At 58.3% G+C, this 18,547-nt stretch overlaps 2 protein-coding genes across 4 annotated transcripts; one reads left to right on the top strand and one right to left on the bottom strand.

The window, feature by feature from the left end:
* Positions 1 to 574: 574 nt before the first annotated feature.
* Positions 575 to 17,487, top strand: Necab3 (N-terminal EF-hand calcium binding protein 3). 3 transcript variants are annotated; one of them, XM_048347456.1, is made up of 13 exons: positions 575 to 751; positions 2,536 to 2,560; positions 4,382 to 4,490; positions 5,110 to 5,135; positions 5,298 to 5,395; positions 14,553 to 14,689; positions 14,950 to 15,116; positions 15,232 to 15,311; positions 15,414 to 15,467; positions 15,827 to 15,939; positions 16,050 to 16,127; positions 16,529 to 16,620; positions 16,730 to 16,929. In XM_048347456.1, exons 1-13 carry the CDS (start codon positions 629 to 631, stop codon positions 16,756 to 16,758), a joined length of 1,131 nt encoding a protein of 376 aa, XP_048203413.1. In that variant the 5' UTR covers positions 575 to 628; the 3' UTR covers positions 16,759 to 16,929. The 3 variants fall into 3 exon arrangements, with proteins under 3 accessions (XP_048203413.1, XP_048203414.1, XP_048203412.1); XM_048347457.1 differs by having other exon boundaries at positions 16,019 to 16,127; XM_048347455.1 differs by lacking the exon at positions 16,529 to 16,620 and having other exon boundaries at positions 16,810 to 17,487.
* Positions 7,209 to 8,507, bottom strand: Actl10 (actin like 10). The gene has a single exon (XM_048347502.1). It carries the CDS (start codon positions 8,505 to 8,507, stop codon positions 7,209 to 7,211), a length of 1,299 nt encoding a protein of 432 aa, XP_048203459.1.
* Positions 17,488 to 18,547: the final 1,060 nt, after the last annotated feature.

The raw sequence follows: 18,547 nt of genomic DNA, 5'->3' as shown, positions 1-18,547 counted from the left end.
TGGTAGGCTGTCAGCGTTGGATTGTATTTAGTGACAAGGAGTCTTCAGTTTGATTCTGCATTTATACCTCTGGCTGCTGTGCAGAGAACATGAGCTGCAGAGAGGGCCAGGATGGCAAGAGAAAGATGGCTAGGTTGAGCTTGCCAATGCCAAAGAGGGCGGTCCTAAGACCCGGGAGAGGAAGAGCCCCATGGGCTCGGCCTTTCGCTTTCATTTTAGGTGGGCAGTTCCCCACCAGTAAGTCTCCAATCCTTTGGGGATGTCCACCATGCCTCCTATTTGATAGATGAGCATAGAGAAGCCGAGGTGTTGGAGCCCTGGGGGTTTCGTCTACTCTGGACCGCAGTTTGCTTTTGCAGTTGGGTTTGTAGGCGGGTCTGAGCCCCCTACCTCGGTGGGTGTGCGGAGCCCCCAGGTTTTGCTCCAGGGCTGGCTGTCATTTGCTCCTTTAGATGCTGGCTGCTGGGAGGGGCGTGGTCAGTGGCCTCGAAGGGGGCGTGGCCAGATCTCGGCCAATGGGCACGCGCCCCGCCCCCAGCCCGAGTCCCGGGCGGCGCGGTGGAGAGTCCAGCGGGGTGCAGCCAGCCAGCGGACCAGCCTCGGATCCCTCTGAGCGGGCAGCGGCACCATGGCGTGTGCGGGGCTGCTCGCCGTGTGCCTGCTCCGGCCGCCCACGCCCGAGCCCCCACGGCCCCCCACCCTCGGGCCCGCACCCATCTCTGGGCCTGCCGGACACGCGCTCTTCCAGGACGTGAGTGGGACACGCGGGCTGGGGGGGGGGGGGGAGAGCGGGCAAGGGGCTCGCTAGGTGTTCATCTTGTGTCCCGCGGGGCTGGCTGTCCCTGCTCCTGGCTCCGTGCCTCCTGGCTGGAACTCTATGCCCCTGTCCCTCCACCTCTCCTGTCGCCTAGCCTCTGTGCCTCTGGATCTCTGTCTCCCACACACCTCTGTCTGACTCCCCTGTTCCTGTGTCTCTCCCTTAGCTCGAGTCCCCATCCTGCCTCGTCCTCTCCTGGGTCAGATCCATGTCGCTGCCCCTCCTCACCCTTCCAAATCCACCTCCTCCGTGTGTCCTGCGCTGGGTGGGGGCTGTCGACACTTCATCCGAGCAGCAGCGGCCACCACGCTCTGTGGCAGGCCAGGCTGGGCTGCCTGGGTGGGGGCTGGACACATCAAGTGCCCTCTCCTGCCCCCAGAAGTGCCCACAGCCATCCTCTGTGGTCTGGGACACTGGATGGGCAGCAGCTGGCCTCAGTCACTGCCCCCTTCTGCCCTTCATCTCTGTGCCCAGCCCTCCTGGCTCCTTCCTGCCTGCACCCCAGGTACCCACCGAGAAGTTGAAAGCTCTGCCCCCTCTCACTGTCTCAGTGACTCAGCACCTTGACCACTGCTGTCCAGGCAGGAGGGTCAGGTCTCTCCTGCCCCCAGATGAGCAAAAGAAGGCCGTAAGGGGTTTGTCCCAGGCCACACATGGAGTCAGGGGCATAGTAGGGTGTGACCCTTAGCTGTCCCTAGTCCTAGCCTGGTGCCCCTGTTCCCTCTTCACCCTGTATCTCCATCTACTCCACCTATGCTACACAGGGCTGCTGTGTGATCCCAAGCGGTATCTGACCTTCTCTGAGTCAGGCTGGATGTTAGATCTGTTCTTTAGCCTCCTTGCATCTGAGGGAGTCAGCCCCCAAAGGAACTTGGTACTCAGGATTAGGAGCTATGAAGGCTTTCTATCCAGGCTTGGCCTATCCCTCCTTTTCAGGCCTGCTGATTGCTCTTTGCTGGGCTGCTTTGGGGGACCTGGAAAGTCTCTGGTCCCTGGCAGAGGCAGAGACCTGTATAAAACACAAGTTGCCTGTCATCTCTGCCTCCGTAAAAACAAATGAACCTGTTGCCCTTGCCTTCTACCCCTCTCCCTCCTACACACACCTGCCCCGTGTCCCTCATGCTGAATTGGCTTCATAAGAATCCCTAGCTCTGAAAGGGTTAAACCCCAGGTGGCTCCTCCATGGCTAGTGGGGAAAACTGAGGCACCTGCAGAGGAAGGACGGGCCCCTGCCTGTGTGTCAGCATCTTCCACAGACACAAGGGGATAATTAAGAGGGGGCGGGGGGGGGGGAGGGCTGCCATGGACTGGATGGCCACACAGCAGAGTTGGGATTCCCATCTGGGAAAGGTGCCTGGGATCTTTGGGCTGCATCTTGGCCTATCTCCCCAACTTTCCATAAGCTGGGATCATGCCAAGGGATGATGCATCAGATAGAACTTGGGCTCCGCTCCAGCTGTGGGAGGCAGGGGTGTAGGAGCTGGCCTGGAGCACCCCTAGGAGGCCCAGCCCTGCAGGAAAAGGGAGCAAGCAGCAGGTTCCGCTGTGTGCGCTTCCTGTGCTCCCCCGTGGCCCTGTAGGAGAAGTTCCTGCAGGGCTGAGCTGGGGGCAGTGTGAAGCAGAGGACAGGCAGGCCAGCTGGGGTTCTGTTGGTGGGAGGGGGGCCTCTTTCCTCCCAGTCCCCACTCCAGCTCCACTCGTGCTCCTTTGTCTTCCAGGTTTTCCGCAGGGCAGACAAGAATGGTGAGTATGGTCTTCCCGGAGTCTCACAGTGTGTGTGTGTGTGTGTGTGTGTGTGTGTGTGTGTGTGTGTGTGTGTGTGTGTGTGTGTGTGTGTGTGTGTGTTGATGGGGGAGGGGGTGGGCTGAGGAACACCAGAGAGGCCCTGGGCTCTAGTGAGGGTACACTGTCTGTTTATGGAGACAAGTCTTGGGGGTTGGAAACAGGAAATTAACAAAAGCATGCTTTCCCTGGAAGATCAAGGGAATATGGTCCAGGTAGGGGCTTACTTTCTGCATGCAGTGTCCTGGTGTAGTGATGGGAACGTGACCTCATATGCCCCTCACCACAGCCAGCTGGAATAGAATTTCACCCCATTTCACAAAGCACTAGAAGTCTAGTGAAGTGAAGCAAGGGGCCTGAGGTCCCATGGCCTTGACTTGGTGGTTTCGGGCTCCCTGTGGGAGGCCCCCTTCCACTGGGAAGGATGGGATGGTGGAAGGAAGGCCTGACTTTTACAAGGTTTCTCACTTGCTAAAGCTGGGAGGGCTTGGAGGGCACAGTTGACTCCAGCTCTTGCGCAAGGAAGGGTAAAGCTGGGAGTCTTAGATCCTGGTCTAAGGAAGAGCCCAAAGGAGACCCCACATGCAACAGGTTTCTGTCTCTAGAGGACTCAGCAGCCTGCTGTGTGCTCATTGGCCAGTGGGGCAGCCACTCAACCTTGAGCTTGCCTTTCCCTGGGCCTGCACATCCTCTTGTTTTTTAACCTTTTTTGTTCTTGTTTGATTATGGGGCTTAAACTCATGGCCTGGGCTCTGTCCCCCGTTTTATTTCTCAAGACTAGCACTTTGCCACTTTGAGCCATAGCTCCAGTTTGGGTTTTTGAGGGGTTAATTGGAGATAAGAGTTTCATGGGGACTTTTCTGCCACAGCTGGCTTCGAACCACTTTCCTCAGATCTCAGCCTCCTGAGTAGCTAGGATGGCAGGAGTGAGCCACTGGCACCTGACTTGTTTTTGCCTTCATGTGACAGGGTTATGTCCCCACTCCTTGCCACTTCTCCTTGGGCCTCTTCAAATTGGCAGGAATCATTGATCAAAGACAATAACATCCTGGACTGGGGCATCATTCAGTTTATGCACAAGGTCCCTGGGTTCAATCCCCAGCACCCCACCCCACAACTAAAAGATACATGTCCTAAAATAGGCTGTAATCCTAGCCCTCAGGAGGCAGAGGCAGGGCTGTGAGTTCAAGGCCAGCCTGCCCTTCCAAAGAAAGACACATGCTCTTGCTTGGGTCCGGGCATTTGCCTGGACACCTTACACACAATCTGGCTGCATCCTGGGCTTCTGCCTTCCATATCTGCTCTTTGCCTTGGCTCCCGCCTTCCTTGATGGGGGAGGTCAGGCCTCTGTAGCCAGCCTGAGGCTCCAGCGGTTGAGAGGACTCCTCTGCCTCCTTGCGCCTTCTCTGTGAAAGTCGTGGGTTCAGTGCATGAGGGGTCCCTCCATCTTGGAGCCAGGCTGGCTAGGGTGTGGAGCAGAGACTCAGGCCCATCACTTCCTCTCCCAAACTACTCTGTGACGCGTCCTAGGCTGCTATCCTTTTGTTTCCATTGGCACACATTCTCTTCTTCAATGCCATGCACACAGAGTGGCTCTGTTTCCCTTCAGCAGGGATCTTGGGACTTCCATCTTTTTGTACCCCAGCAGCCAGACCCCCCCCTCCCGAGATTTGGAATTCCATGCCACCTGGCTGGCTAGCTGTGAATGCGGGGTGGGGGGTGGCCCGAGGCGTGGGTATGGTGATGGCTGAGGGATTCCGCGCTCTGCTCCCATCCTCACAGATGATGGTAAGCTGTCATTTGAGGAGTTCCAGAATTATTTTGCGGATGGGGTTCTGAGCCCCGAGGAGCTGCGGGAACTGTTCAGCGGCATCGAGGGGCATCCCGCCGAGTGAGTGCCGGAGGGGCGAGCTGAGCTGTGGGCAGGAGCCTGGGCAGGTTATCCTAACCCCACTGGGTTCCTGCTGCTTTGGTTCTTTTTAGAGGACAGAGAGTGGGGAGCAGGGAGAAAGGTGCCAGGGGCCCAGTGCCAGCTTTCCCCACCCACCCACCCCAGCTCCAGACTTGCTGCTACCCTGCTTCCAGCTGGGACCCCAAAATAGCCCGGCCTGAGTCACCACCTCTACTCAGCCGTACTCCATTTGCTGCTTCCTGCAGAAAGCAGAGCAGAGGATGCCTGGGGACCATGGAGCCCCGCCTGTCTCTACCCAAGGATGCAGGCCCCCAAACACATCCCCCCCCCCCACGCGTGCTCCTTCCTCACTCCGCATACACATGTGTGTCACACACATATACAGCCAGCCTTCCCCTCACTTCCCCATCTCCCCAGGCGAAATCCCAGACGTGCTTGGTATTCAGGGCTCTGAAGAGTTGGATCTCCATGTACAGTGCCCCCCTCCCACTGACCAGACACCCCACCCCAGTTCTGTGCCAGGCTGACATAGGGGTGAGTGTAGGGGAGACGTGGGCTCGAGTCTGAAGGTCTGAAGAGTTTCTTCTCTTCCTTGCAGCAACTTAGAAACAGAGAAGCTGTGTGGTGAGTTGGCCCGCGGTGCCCTGGGTAGGGGCAGGTGGATGTGGTGGTGGGGGCTCCTGCAGGTCTGGGGATGGCACAGGCTGGGCTGGGCTGCTTGGCATCTGAGGAGTCCTAGGTCAGGTGGGGGGCCTGGGCACCCTTGACCACTTCCTCTGTCTGTAGAGTACTTCTCCAAGTACCTGGGAGTCTACCGACCCGTGCTAGCTGCGTTAGAGGCTCTGAACCGTGCGGTGCTCACTGCCATGGACGCCACCAAGCTGGTGAGTGGGGGCGAGGTGGCCCACGGTGCTGTGGACCCGTCCCTGTGGCCCCTTTAGCCTTCTGGGCCTCAGTTTCCTCATGTGTCAGTCAGATAATAAGGGAGCCTATTTCTGTGCTTTGCCGTGACAATGAAATGAGAGTGGAGGGTTTTTTTTTTTTTTTTTTTTTGGTCTATTTTGTTTTCTTTATGGTTCCCAGCACCCAAAGCAATGCCTGGCACACACTGGGTTTCTGTTAGGGGCCAGACATTACTGTTGGGAGCTGTGAAGCCAGGAGTAGCCAGGACAGAGTGGGCTGGGCATGGGGGGTGGGGGAGTGCTCATATGTGTCCACAGGCTATGCTGGCACATTGAAGGTGCTGGGCCTGAGGGAGTATTTGAGTACTAAGGTATATGTGTGCCCACCAGTGTGGGCACCTGTGTGTATAAGTATTGACAGCGTGGGTCCCAGGTTTTTACATATTGACTTAAAAAAAAAAGCCCCCCTTTCTTTTGTGTGAAATGAGCCAGGTGCTGGTGGCTCACATCTGCAATCCTAGCTATGCAGGAGGCTGAGACTTTTGGATCGTGGTTCGAAGCCAGCCCTGGCAGGAAAGTCCCCATGAGACTCTTATCTCCAATTAATTACTCGAAAACCAGAAGTCACACTCAAGTGGTAGAGTGCTAGCCTTGAGCACAAAGAGGCTCAGGGACAGTGCCCAGGCCCTGAGTTCAATCCCTAAGACTAACAACAACAAAAACGAACCTCATCTGGGTGTGGTGGCAGCTCACATCTGTTATGGAGGCTGGGATCTAGAGAATCATGATTTGAAGATGGCCTGGGCAAAAAGTTCATGAAACCCCTTCACAACCCATCGCTGGATTCAGTGATTCAGTGTTCAGTGCATGTGTCATCCCAGCTACAATGGGACGCGTAAAATCAGATTATGATCTGGGTGAAGGCTCAGGAAAAAAGAAAGACCCTATCTCCAAATAACAAGGGCAAAAGAGGGCTAGAGAGGTTCACGGTAGAGTACCTGCTTAGAAGGCAAAGAGCCCTGACTTCAAACCCTAGCATCACCAAAACAACGAAAAGGAGCCTTCATCTCCCTTTGTCCCAGAGCTCTTAAAAGTATGGGTGTGGTGGGGAGGGCCGGCTGAGCCCACGATTCTGGCCCAGGGCCTTGTGTAGATTAGATTTTTTTGGGGGGTGGGCCAGTCTTGGGGCTTGAACTCTGTGTCTGGGCACTGTCCCTGAGCTTCTTTTACTCAAGGATAGCTCTCTAACACTTGAGACACAGCATCACTTCTGCCTTTTTCTGTTTATGTAGTACTGAGGAATCGAACCCAGGGCTTCATGCATGCTAGGCAAGCACTCTACCACTAAGCCACATCCCCAGCCTTGTGTAGGCAAGAAGACTGGAGCCCACTCTGTCCCAACCCCACATTTTTTGGGAAGAGAATCTGAACCCCTCTGTGGAAGATCCCTTGAGCATACAGCTTGGAAAACCAGGCTTTCCTTGCTTGCTTTCACTTAGATTTAGTCGTTTTTCAAAACATTGCCTCTTGGTCTTAGCCTGGCCTGGCCTGGCCTAGCAGATGGGCGGCTGGGTTACTATACTTTTGAACTAGCACAGGTTTGAAGGATTCAAATGCAGGTCAAAATGAGGGCCTACTTTCCTGGCCCAGAAAGGGATGGGTGTGGCCCAGCCCCACCGCTCGAACCTTCCAGCTGCCAACACTCGAGGCTTTATTTGGTACCGTCTGTCTGGATGGCCTACAGCCTCTGTTCCTGCAGGCCTATGGCGGCACCCTCGCCTGAGTGCAACGTGACTCAATTGAATACTTCGTGCACCAGCCTGGGGCCGCACTCCTGGTACATGGCCCGGGTCATCCAGCCTCGTTGGAAGGAGTGCAAGGAGGCCACCATGGAGCCTCCGGTCCACACAGCGGTGCCGCGCTCCGGCTCGGCCACCAGGCGGGGCTGTAGAGCCGGGTACCCGTGCCGCCGGCACTGGGCCACCAACTCTTGCTGCAGGCGCTCCGGGAAGCCGGGGAACAGCGTGGAACCGCCCGCCAGCACCACGGTGCTGGCCAGCCGCGTGCGCAGTGTGGACGGCATCTTCTGGAGGGCCTGGAAGGCCAGCTTGGCCAGTCCCGGCTCGGCTTGGCCTAGCAGGGCGGGCTGGAAGATGGGCTCCGGGCAGCGGAAGCGCTCGTGGCTGAGCTGCACGGAGCACCCGCCGCCCACAGGGAAGCAGACGGGGTGCTGGCGCTCCGGGTGCTGCAGGTCGCCCTCGAAGTCCTGCGACACGTAGCAGCAGCGCTTCTTGACCTGGGTGACCGCCTTGCGGGACAGCGCGTGCGGGAGGAGGTCCGGGCACGCCTCCCCGAGCAGTTCCCGCAGGTAGCGCGACAGGGTGCTGCCCCCTATGTCCAGCCGGAAGGTGGCCTTGTGCCACGAGTGGCCCGCGTAGATGGGCGTGGCGTGGCACACGCCCGCGCCCGCCTCCACCGCCAGCCCGCTGAGCGCGCCCGTGGAGCACAGCGCCAGCAGCGAGGTGTTGGCCAGGAGACACGCGGGCACCGCCAGCGTCTCGAACAGCAGCTCGGCCGTCTTCTCCCGGCCCTTGGGCGGCGCCGACGGGGAGTCGCTCACCAGCACGGGCCACTGCTCCGGGGACAGGCGCAGGCCGCCCACCAGCAGGCGCTCCCACAGCCCCTCCAGCGCCTCCCAGTCCATCACCACGCCGTGCTTGATGGGGTGCGCCCGCGCCACGCCCCTGGCCAGCTCGCAGCCCGGCATGCCGGGCTGCATCGCGCCGTCCCAGCTGGGCACCAGGCTCGAGCTCTTCAGCACCACGCGCGGATGGTGCTCGCCCGCGAAGCCCGCCTTGGTGAAGCCGGAGCCCTGGTCCACGACCACCGCGACGTGGCCCAAGGAGGACGGACAGCGGACCTGGTAGCCTCGGCACGCCGGGTCTGTCCCTCGGCGCTGGCCGTGCCGCCGGTGCCTTGGCCTGGGCGTTCCGGGGCCGCGGTCTCTCTTGTGGGATTGGTGACCGGCCCTGTCAATCCTAGGCCCCGCCTCCTGGCCCCGAGGCTCCACCTCTCGGGACCAACGCGGCTCCATTCCAGCTCGTGACTCCGCCCCAGGCCTGCGGCCCCGCCCCTGGACCTGCGCCCGACTTTCTTCTCCCCAATGCTGGCTGCAGGCTCCACCTTGCTCCAGGCCCCGCCCTCTCAGGGCTCACCTCTGCCGCGTGGCTCCGCCCCCGTCACCCCTGCTGAGGTGGATGCCAAATCCTAGATTCTGCGAAGCCCTCTGGAGGAGCTGAGCTGTGGGAGTGAAGGGGCCTTGTGGCAAGGCCATCTGGAACTTATATCCGTCTTTGGGGTACCCGAGAGTCTGGCCCCAGCCCTTAGAGGCTCCTGGATGTGGATGGAGCAGAGAGGATGGTCGGAGAAGGAACGAAAGAACTTGGATTGGATTCATTGTGACCTCAGCACTGGCTGAGCCTCTGCGGCCCCTCCCCCTCCCCAAACTCCGGAACCTCTATTCTCCTTCTTGCACAGTGCCAATGGCAGCGACTTGGGCACCCACCCATACTCCGGCTACAGCCGTCTCACACAAACACCTCTTTCCCCAAACACAAGGAGAACTGACAGACTGGTCTCAAGGGTGTGACTTCCAGTCTAATGACAGAGAAGCTCTCTAGATCTACCCATCGACAGCGATCACCTGGGGGGGGGGGTCTGCCCGAATTTGTGCTTCAGTTCTGAAGTGCACTGTGCAACCCTGGACAAGGTTGCACCCTAAGGCTCTGCACTGTTTCTCCCTCTAAAAGGTAGTAAGAACTCACACATAGAGAGGCCGCTTCCTGTCCCCGCAGAAGCTCATTATTCTAGAACCATCTTAGTTATGAGGAGGCACACTTTGATGACTTAAGCTACAATAAGGATCTTGTCTTGTGGATCACAAGGGCTAGGGTGAAATCAGGTCTCAGGAACGGGCTGACTGTAGGTTTTAGGATACCTGGCTGTGCATGGTTTTTGCATTGTGGTTTTATTCGGAAGGCTGGTGTTAGCCAGAATGCGTCCATGTTAGCAAACATGGTCTTTGAAGTCGTTCTGAAGCCAAATTCTACAGAAGAAACTGATGAGGCCCGCTCCCGCCAGGGAGGCGCATAGTTCCCCGCCTCTGTGTGTGGGGGCTGAGCTGTCAGCATTCACAAGATGCAGGTGCTGTGGGTCATGCTTGCAGCAGGAAGCAGGCTTGGTGCCTCTTCAGCAGAAGCTCGCCTGTGACTTTAGGTACAAGGATCTTCGCCCTGTCCTGCTATGTCTGCCCAGAAGGGGGCGTTGTTCTGAGGTTGGTCAGCAGGGTGTGGCTATGAGGAAGGCTGCAGGATTTTTTTGTTGTTGTTGTTGTTTTGCTCTTGGTTTTTGTTTTGGATATTTTTCTCCCCAATTTTTTCTTTTTCTTTTTGTCAGTCATGGGGCTTGAACTCAGGGCCTGAGTGCTGTGCCTGAGCTTTTTCACTCAAGGCACTTTGAACCACTTGGAGCCACAGGATCACTTACAGTTTTGTGGTGGTGAATTGGAGAGTCTCACAGACTCCCCAGGCTGGCTTTGAATCATCATCCTCAGATGTCAGCCTCTTGAGTAGCCAGGATTACAGGTGTGAGCAACTAGTGCCTGTCACTCTTATCTATATCTATGCCTTTTTTATTTTTTCAGTCCTAGGGATTGAACACAGGGCCCTGTATATGCTAGGCAAGCATACTACCACTAACCTACATCCCCAGCCCATTTGGGCGTTACCAGGTTGTTCCAGACTCTTGATGTCTCAAACAAAGAACTAGGTGAAACACAGGAGTTACATGAAGCAAGTAGATTCATTAAAGCAAGAGTAAGGTGACAGTATTCTTTGAATTTGGGAGAGGGTCTGCACGTGAGCAGACAGTGCCAAGGGGAGCCAGGATAGTGTCTGGGATTATTGAGGGCTGGTTTGGTTTGAGGGTCGGAGGGTACCTCCTACAGGAGGGCCCTCCCTAATGGACAGTTTCTGAGTGGCGGATTGTGATGGATTATGATTATGTAACAGTTTTTTCTACTCTACATGCCCATTCCCATAATGCATCATTACAGTATTAATATGTAGAGCATAAAGACAAAGCCTTAATTAGGGATTTTCCCTTCCAAAGGGTGACACTTAGGGATCGCCAAGCAGAGTGCTGTGCATGTGCCTTTAGGTGGGTGGGGAGCTCCCTTCTGATCAGATGATCATCAAGATGTGTAGACAGCAAAATTACTTACCTAAGGAGGGTTTGGGGTCCATGGTTGGGCCTTCAGTAATAGGGGTGTTCCTAGGTTTGCCTTAGGAAATAGGTCTTTGCCTCCATTACTCTGACCTTACCTTCCTGTATCAGCTCTGTGTAGCCCAGGCTGGCCTGGGGGGGGGGGGGGCGTCTCCTGCCCCAACCTTGTAAGTGCTGGGATTACAGTGATGTGTCACAGTGCCCACCTAAGGCAACACATTGGGCAAGGCCAGGGATAGGGTGGCTCTAGGGTTTGGAACTCAGAGAGTGGGGAGTAGCAGCTGGCTCTTGCCTGAGCATGCCGGGCCTCCCTGAGCGGTGCCTGGAGGGATCCTCACACTGGTGGCCACAAAAGTGCCAATGTGGTGAGAGGGGGAGCTGGGGCTGCACACCTAATTACAGGGCTGGGCTTTTCCTAGAGGGCACAGGAGAATGGTGAGAGCTGTAAGCTGGAGACACACCGGCCCTAGACAGGATTAGTTTGGAAGCAGCCTTTGGCTAAATGGAGAGAGGGGATGTGGTGGGTTGGGATACCTCATCAAGTGCTCACCCTGGGAGGCCCTGATGTCCTTGGGCCTTACCAAACACAGTAGGAGTGAGAGGCCAGGGACCCCAGGGGCAGACTTTGGGACTCAGACCTCACCCCTGCCAACCGTGGTACCCTCCCGGTTCTTCAGCATGTGCTTGGGGCCCTCCATCTAAGGAACTTCCCCGCCCTTTTTGTTTTGGTGATGAACTGGGGCTTGAACTCAGGGCCGGGCGCTGTCCCTTAACTCGTTTTGCTCAAGGCTTGGCGCAGGACCACTTGAGCCATGGCTCCACTTCTGACTTTTTGTTGGGTTAATTGGAGACAAGAGTCTCACACTTGCCTGCCCAGGCTGGCTTTCTCAGATCTCAGCCTCCCGAGTAGCTAGGGTGACAGTGCCCGGCTTGCCAAAGGGATTTCTGAACGTTGAGCACTCTCGAGAATAGAATGGCAGTCCTTTGCGGGGAAACAAGGTTTTTCCTTGTGTTGGTTCAAGTCCACCTCCTTTGTGTCTATAGATGTGGCAGGATCTGGGCCGGGTTTGGGGTGCTGGAGGGACTGGGAAGATCTGAACCAGGCCTGGGGTGCTGGGGGGACCGGGTCTGGCATGTCGGGGAGGAATGTCGCTGGTGTCACAAGGAGAAGGCAGAGCCGTCTCTGGCTGCAGGCCGTGGCGATGGCTCTGCTCGTGATATATTTTGTGCCTTCCCGACCCGGACACCCCCACCTTCGGCTTCGCTGCGGGCCTGCCAGGGCGCCCCCGACGCCCCGCAGGGAACTGGGGGAGGCCGGGCTTGCGATGCACTCTTTATTGGGCCGAGTCCTGGGACTGGGGGCCGCGCCAGGCCTTCAGGGCCGAGGGCCGGGGCAGCGGCGCCTCTTGCGGGGCTGCTCTTGGCCGGGGTCGCCCTCGCGGTCCGGCTCACTCTCGGTCAGCAGGCGCGCGTACAGCAGCTGCCAGTCCTGCGCCGCCTTGGCGCCGGAGGCGGGCACGGAGCCCGGGCCGCAGCCCGCCCTGGGCACGCCCGCCCCGCGGCGCCCCTCCTCGTGCAGCCGCGCGTCCAGCAGCAGCAGCAGAAGCAGCAGCAGCAGGATCTTCGTCTCCCGCGCGCCGTCGCCCGCCCCGAGCAGCATGGGCTCCGCCCCGAGCAGCATGGGCTCCGCCCCGAGCAGCATGGGCTCCGCCTCCGGGGTGCGCGCGAGCTCGCCGGGCCGCACGCACACGCATGCCGCTGCCGCCTCGGCCAGCTGTTGCCGCTTGTCCCGGGGGAAAAGTAGCACGCTCTTGGTCTGGGAGTGGGCGTCGGGGAACAGCGCGTCTGGGGACGGATGTGCTACCGAGGCCGCCCCGCGGCGCCCCCAGACCCGCACCCTCCCAGGGCCTGGCTCCCGGCTCTGCCCCCGCCCCCCGTGTCCCGGACTCCATTCATCCCCCCCCCCCCCCGTGCGCCTGGGCAGGTGGGACGGGGACCCCCATATCAGGCCCCTGCCTGGGTCCTAGGGCCTCGCCTGGGGCCTGGGACTCGGCCTCCCTTCTGGAAGCCTCCCTCCCACCCCCACCCCACCCCACCCCCCGGCCGATCCATCCCCAGGGGCTGCCTGCCCTCCCAGCCTCGGTGCCATTGGAAGAGGGGCAAAGTGGGTTTTGAGGCTGAAGGTCCAGGGGAAGGAGGACCCCCTCCGGCACCCCCCTTTTAGAGCCTCTACTCAGCGGCCTCCTACCCTGGGGGGGGGGGATTCCTTACCCTTTCTTAATGCCAACAGGCCTAGACTGTAAGCACCCTTCCTGTCCTCCGGCCCAGGAGCCCTGTGCCCACCTGTGCCCGCCCTCACTCACGCTTGGCTTCTTCCTCTGCTGTTTACTGCAGCTCTTGTCCTTGGTCCTCTTGCAGCAACAGCTGTTTCCCATGGTGGGGGCTGGTCACCAGTGGGGGCCACGGACCATGCTGCCTCTCACTGCCCTTTAGCCCGAGGGCCTGGCCCAGACCTGCCCCACCTGTGGAGGTGGTATTATGACCTCATGAGTCAGACCCAGCAGCTCCTGGTTCAGAGCGCTTCTTCTCTGCACCCCAGGGCATTCAGGATTTTACTTGATGCCTGACTTTTCCTGGCCTTCCTTCCTCAGCTGTGAAATCAGGCCTAATGATCACAATGAAGCTGCATTTATGAGGTACTTAGTGCTGAGAAGGCAGAAATGAGGTAGCTTAGGTTTGAATTCTGGCCTTGCAAGTTGAACTCAGGGCACCATTCCTTAGCTTCTTTTTTTTTTTGCTCAAAGATGGTGCTTTGCCACCTGAGCCACAGCTCCACTTTGGGTGTTTGGGTGGTTAACTGGAGATCGAAATCTCACAGACTTTCTCACCTGACAGCCTCCAAAAGAGGAGTGAGCACTGTCCCTGGCTTCTTTTTGCTCAAGGCCACTTCTGGCCTTTTCTATATATGTGTTGCTGAGGAATCGAACCTGGGACTTCATGTATGCGAGGCAAGCACTTTACCACTAGGCCATATTCTTAGCTCATCGTTCCTGTTTTGTAGACAAAGGAACTTGTTGGGGAATCAGAACCCCAAGGCAGCACAGGGCAGGTACATGGTCTGCTTCTCTATTTCTGCTCACCTGGGGAAGGGTGTGGAGGGGAGACTTGGGTCAGTATGGCGTGTGTGTACACACCCACACTGTGGACACCTGGTGTCTTATATCTATCGTTCCTAGCAACAACACACAGTTAAGTATTAGTTGCATGGATGGATGCACGGATGCATGATTGGATGGATGGTTGTCAGTATGAGTGAATGGATGATGGTTGGGTGGAAGATGAATGGCTGTGTGAATGGATGGGTGAATGGATGGCTGGATAGGTGGGTGGTGGATGGGTGAAAGAATAGATTGAATGAATGGAAGGATGGACAGGTAGATGGATGGATGGAGGGGTGGATGGAATGGGATGCAGGGGGTGAATGGCTGCATATGCAGATGTGGTTTGTTGCCATATCACTTACCAACTTGCCATGGGTCAGAATGGCCCTTAGATGTCCTGGGACCTCCACACTAGCCCACCCTGCCTGGCCATGCCTGGCTGCCATGGATTTGAGGTCCAAACAAGCCCAGCATGCTAGTGGGAAGACGCTCTCTGAGTGGGTCACATCTTCTGGGAATAGAGGCCAGGCAGGGGGCCTAGGCCTCCATGCTCCTGCTGTATCCGATGCCATTGTCCTGTTCTTTATACTGCCCATGTTCTGATAGGCTCACGGGAGCCCCCCAGACAGGTGGCTCCCTCTCTGAAATATGTGTTTAGGGTCAGGAGATGCTGACGCTGCCTCCTGTGTCCCCAGGAATATGAGCAGGCCTCCAAAGTGGACCAGTTTGTCACTCGCTTCCTGCTTCGGGAGACGGTGAGCCAGCTACAGGCCCTGCAGAGCTCGCTGGAGGGGGCATCGGACACCCTGGAGGCCCAGGCCCGGGGCCTGCGGTATGTGAGGGCCCTGGCAGCCTGCAGGTCTGGCGTGTGAGTGCCCTTTGTCCCTGCATTCTGACTCCCTCCGTAACGTCACATTCTGCATCCTTACATCCTCAAGGCCACTTTCTTGGGTAGGGCAGCCATGTGTGGGTGAGACAAGGTGGCTGGCTTTGGGGCTGGGCCTCAAAGCTGTAAGAGGCCAACTTATCTCACCTGGTCCTGTCCTAGAACCTTTGTCCTTGATGCTGTGGCTGACCTTCCACTTCCTCTAGGTTGGACGAAGAGAATGTGGGAGTTCAGAGTAGGCCCTGCGGCGGCCGGCGGACAGGACGGAGGGCCCTGAGGAGCATCAGTCGGTCCCCTACCTGGTCTCCTGGCTGCTCTGACATAGGTGTGCCTGTAGCAGGGTGGGGGCCTGGCTTCACAGAGTCCAGGGCAGGTATGGCACCCCTTCCCCTATCCCCTTAGGCCTGTTCCATTGCTCCCAGTTCATCCTGAGAGGCCGCCCAGCTCCGGGGGCCCTTGGCTGATGGCCTCCGGGCCTCCCTCCCCAGCACAGAGCACCGAGGCTGAGAGGCAGTGGCGGCTGCAGGTCAACCGCCTCCAGGAGCTCATAGACCAGCTGGAGTGCAAGGTGAGGGGCTGGTGGCCAGGGGCTCTTGGGGGCCAGGCCTGCCTGGCATCCATCCATGCCAGGCAATGCTGAGAGCTGGGCTCCTACTCTGTGTCCCACCAGGCTCCCCGGCTGGAACCCTTGCACGAAGAGGACCTTGCCAGAGGCCCTGACTCAGTGAGCCTGGGGTAGGAGTGGGGGGCAGGTCATTAGCCATCAGGCCTGGCAGGCAGATTCTGGGTTGTGGTGCTTGCTCTGCAACCCTGCAGAGGTCCCCTCTCAGGGATCCTAGCTCCCTTATTGGTATTTCCAACAGCCGGTCTGAGGCAGAGGAGGTAGATTGGACCAACGCAGCAGGGAGTGGTAGTCTCTCTGGAAGAGCGGCAGTGGCTGGATTGAGGCAGTGATGTTGGGGATGGAATCTTCAGGGAGCTTGTTGGCAGCAGGACCCTTAAGCTCAGATGCAGCCCAAATCAGGAAGGCCAGTGCCGTTGCCATGGGGCCGGCCGCCCCGTGACTGGTGGCTCTCTCGTCAGCACATCCTTGTGGCCCAGAGGCAGGTGCAGGTGGCCGAGGAGGCGCTACAGGACTTCCGCCGGGCCCTGAGCTGCTACGTGGACGTCACGGGGGCCCAGAGCCAGTGTCTGCAGTGAGTCTGATGGGATGCTGGCCGTGGGAGGGGGCAGGGCTCCCACGGGATCCTGGCAGGTGGGCAGCCATGGTCCCAGCGCTGGGCTGGCCGTGTCTTTGGCCTTGCAGTGTGTCTGCCCAGAAGACGGTAGACTACAGCTGCTTCATCCTGTACGAGTTCTGGCAGGACGAGGCCTCCTGGAGAAGGTGAGTCTCAGTCTAATGGCTGACCGTGGGGCAGGCACAGGGCCATGTGGTGCCGGTCCGTCCCATCCGGGTGCCAGTGTCCTCCTTTGCAAAGCGGAAGTGGTGACAATCCGGCCCCCCACCCCCCTGCCCCGCGGGCTGCATGCGCTGTGAAGAAGGGAGTGCAGGTAACAGCAGGCATTCAGCAAGTGAGTGCGGCGCCTTCATGCCATCTTCATAGCCCCCCTTCCCCCCCAACCCCGTCAACTAGACATCATGTCCACTTCCCTCATTTCACAGAGGGAGACACAGGCTAGAGCCATGCAGGGAAGACCTGGGATCTGAAAGCAGGCCACAGGCCTAGGGTGGGATGGGAGACCCAGGCGTGGGGCGGTGATCTCCCCGCCACGGCCTCCCCCCAGGCACCAGCAGTCGCCCTGCAGCAAGGCCTTCCAGCGCACCCTCATTGACCACCTGCGGGCCCCCGACACCCTCACCACCATCTTCTTCCCAGGTATGCTGCGGGCTCCACTCCTCCCGGCAGCCGTGACGCTCGCGAGGCGCGGGAGCCCCCCCCCCCCCCCACATGGCTCTAACCCCACCACCCAACCTCTGACCCACAGCCTCCTGGTGGATTATGAATAATAACTGAGCTTGACCTGCTTAAGTCAAGGATCCTGAGACCCTGCCTGTCTCCTTCTAGAGCCTTCTGTACCGGTCAACTCAGCATTGAGACCAAGGACCTTGCCTCCCCCCACACCCGGGGCCAGCCCAGAGCCCGCGGAGGGCCTCTCAGCCCAGGGGTCAAGGGCTGGGCTGCTGGCTTTCTGTTTATTTATCAGTGTATTGTTTGTAGCTTCCAAGGTACCTGGACTTGCGCCTGGCTCAGGAGGCCTGGCTGGGGGCCCCTGCCCTGCCTTGCTGTGGGACCCAGGCAGCCCCCTTCCTGCTCCGGCAGCCTAGTAGAGCCCTAGTTTCTTCTTGCTGTCTCCGAGGCCAGGCTTCTCCTGTTCCCCACCCATTGAGAGAATCAGGGCTGATGCTCAGGGACCCCCTCCCCCCAGCCCCTTGCACCTCGACCCTTGAGGCCGGACCGGATTTAGCTGCAATGCGGGGTAAGGACCTGGGTGTCCCCATCACTCTACCTGGCTGGTTCTAGACTCTTCCAGCACCCATGGCTGCACCAGAGGCCACTGGAGAATCCTGGGTTGATTTGCATGTCATTTGCATACCACTTGCACGCACACACCCCACTCATTCTCCAAGCGCTGTGGGAAGCCCTAAATTGATCCTGAACAGTAGCAATAATTTGGGCTTAGCGTTGCCTGCTGCCCCTCAGAGCCCTGGACCCCGAGCCCCAGAGCCCAGCACAGGGGCAATAAAGGCATTGGTCATCCTGGTGGCGCCTCCTCATTCCCCTGCACCCGGCCTTCCAGCTGGAAAGGCAGTGTGGCAGTGTCAGTCTGTCCGTCTGACGCAGAGAGACCCCGGATGGACGGGGTGGTGACATGGTCGACTGCGGGGCTGTGGGGACTCCAGCCTCCCCCCACCCACAGCCTCCTGGGGTGGCAGAGAGCGGGGCTGGATTCCTATGGGGAGACTCCTCCCTGGACAGAAGCCCCCTCGAGGCTGGCCGGGACGCCCCTGCTGCCTGCTGTGGAGCAGAGGCGGGATGGTGGCAGGGGACCAGCAGGGCCTGCCACACCAGAAGTGCAGGAGGCTGGGCGGGGGGCCAGAGGGGGGAGGGGAGGAGGGGACACTGACCTGTGGGAGGCTGGGGAGGGAGGCCTGGCAGGGGCGGTGCCCACCAGCTGCAGGGCCGACGACGGGAGGCTGCAGGCCCAGCGCCAGACCCGCACAGAACCCAAGAGCCAGGATGGAGGCTCAGCCCCGGCAGCTGACTCACTAGCCCATCTGCAGCTTGTCAACCACATTGTAACACACACACACTCACACTCACATGATACACACACTACATACCACACTACACAGCACATACACAACATACTACATGCCACACACCACACAGGACACACCATACACTACACATCCTATACCCACACTACACATGGCACACAATAAACCACACACTCTACATACTACACACACTATACACAACACACTACACATCACACATACTACACACCATACACTACATACACATTACACACAACACACTACGCACAACACATTACCATTACCATACTTCATACTTATACACATATACACTACACATCACATATGACACACTACACAACACACACTACACACCATACACCATACACACATATACTACATATCACACATACTACACACCACACACTACACACCGCACACATACTATACACACCACACACACTACACATCAACATACTACATACACCACACAATCACACACTACACACCACACACACTACACATCACACTATATACTCCATACA

This window comes from Perognathus longimembris, chromosome 6 (assembly GCF_023159225.1).
Source record: "Perognathus longimembris pacificus isolate PPM17 chromosome 6, ASM2315922v1, whole genome shotgun sequence".
Taxonomy (NCBI): Eukaryota; Metazoa; Chordata; class Mammalia; order Rodentia; family Heteromyidae; genus Perognathus; species Perognathus longimembris.
This window is presented reverse-complemented; position numbering and strand designations above follow the sequence as displayed.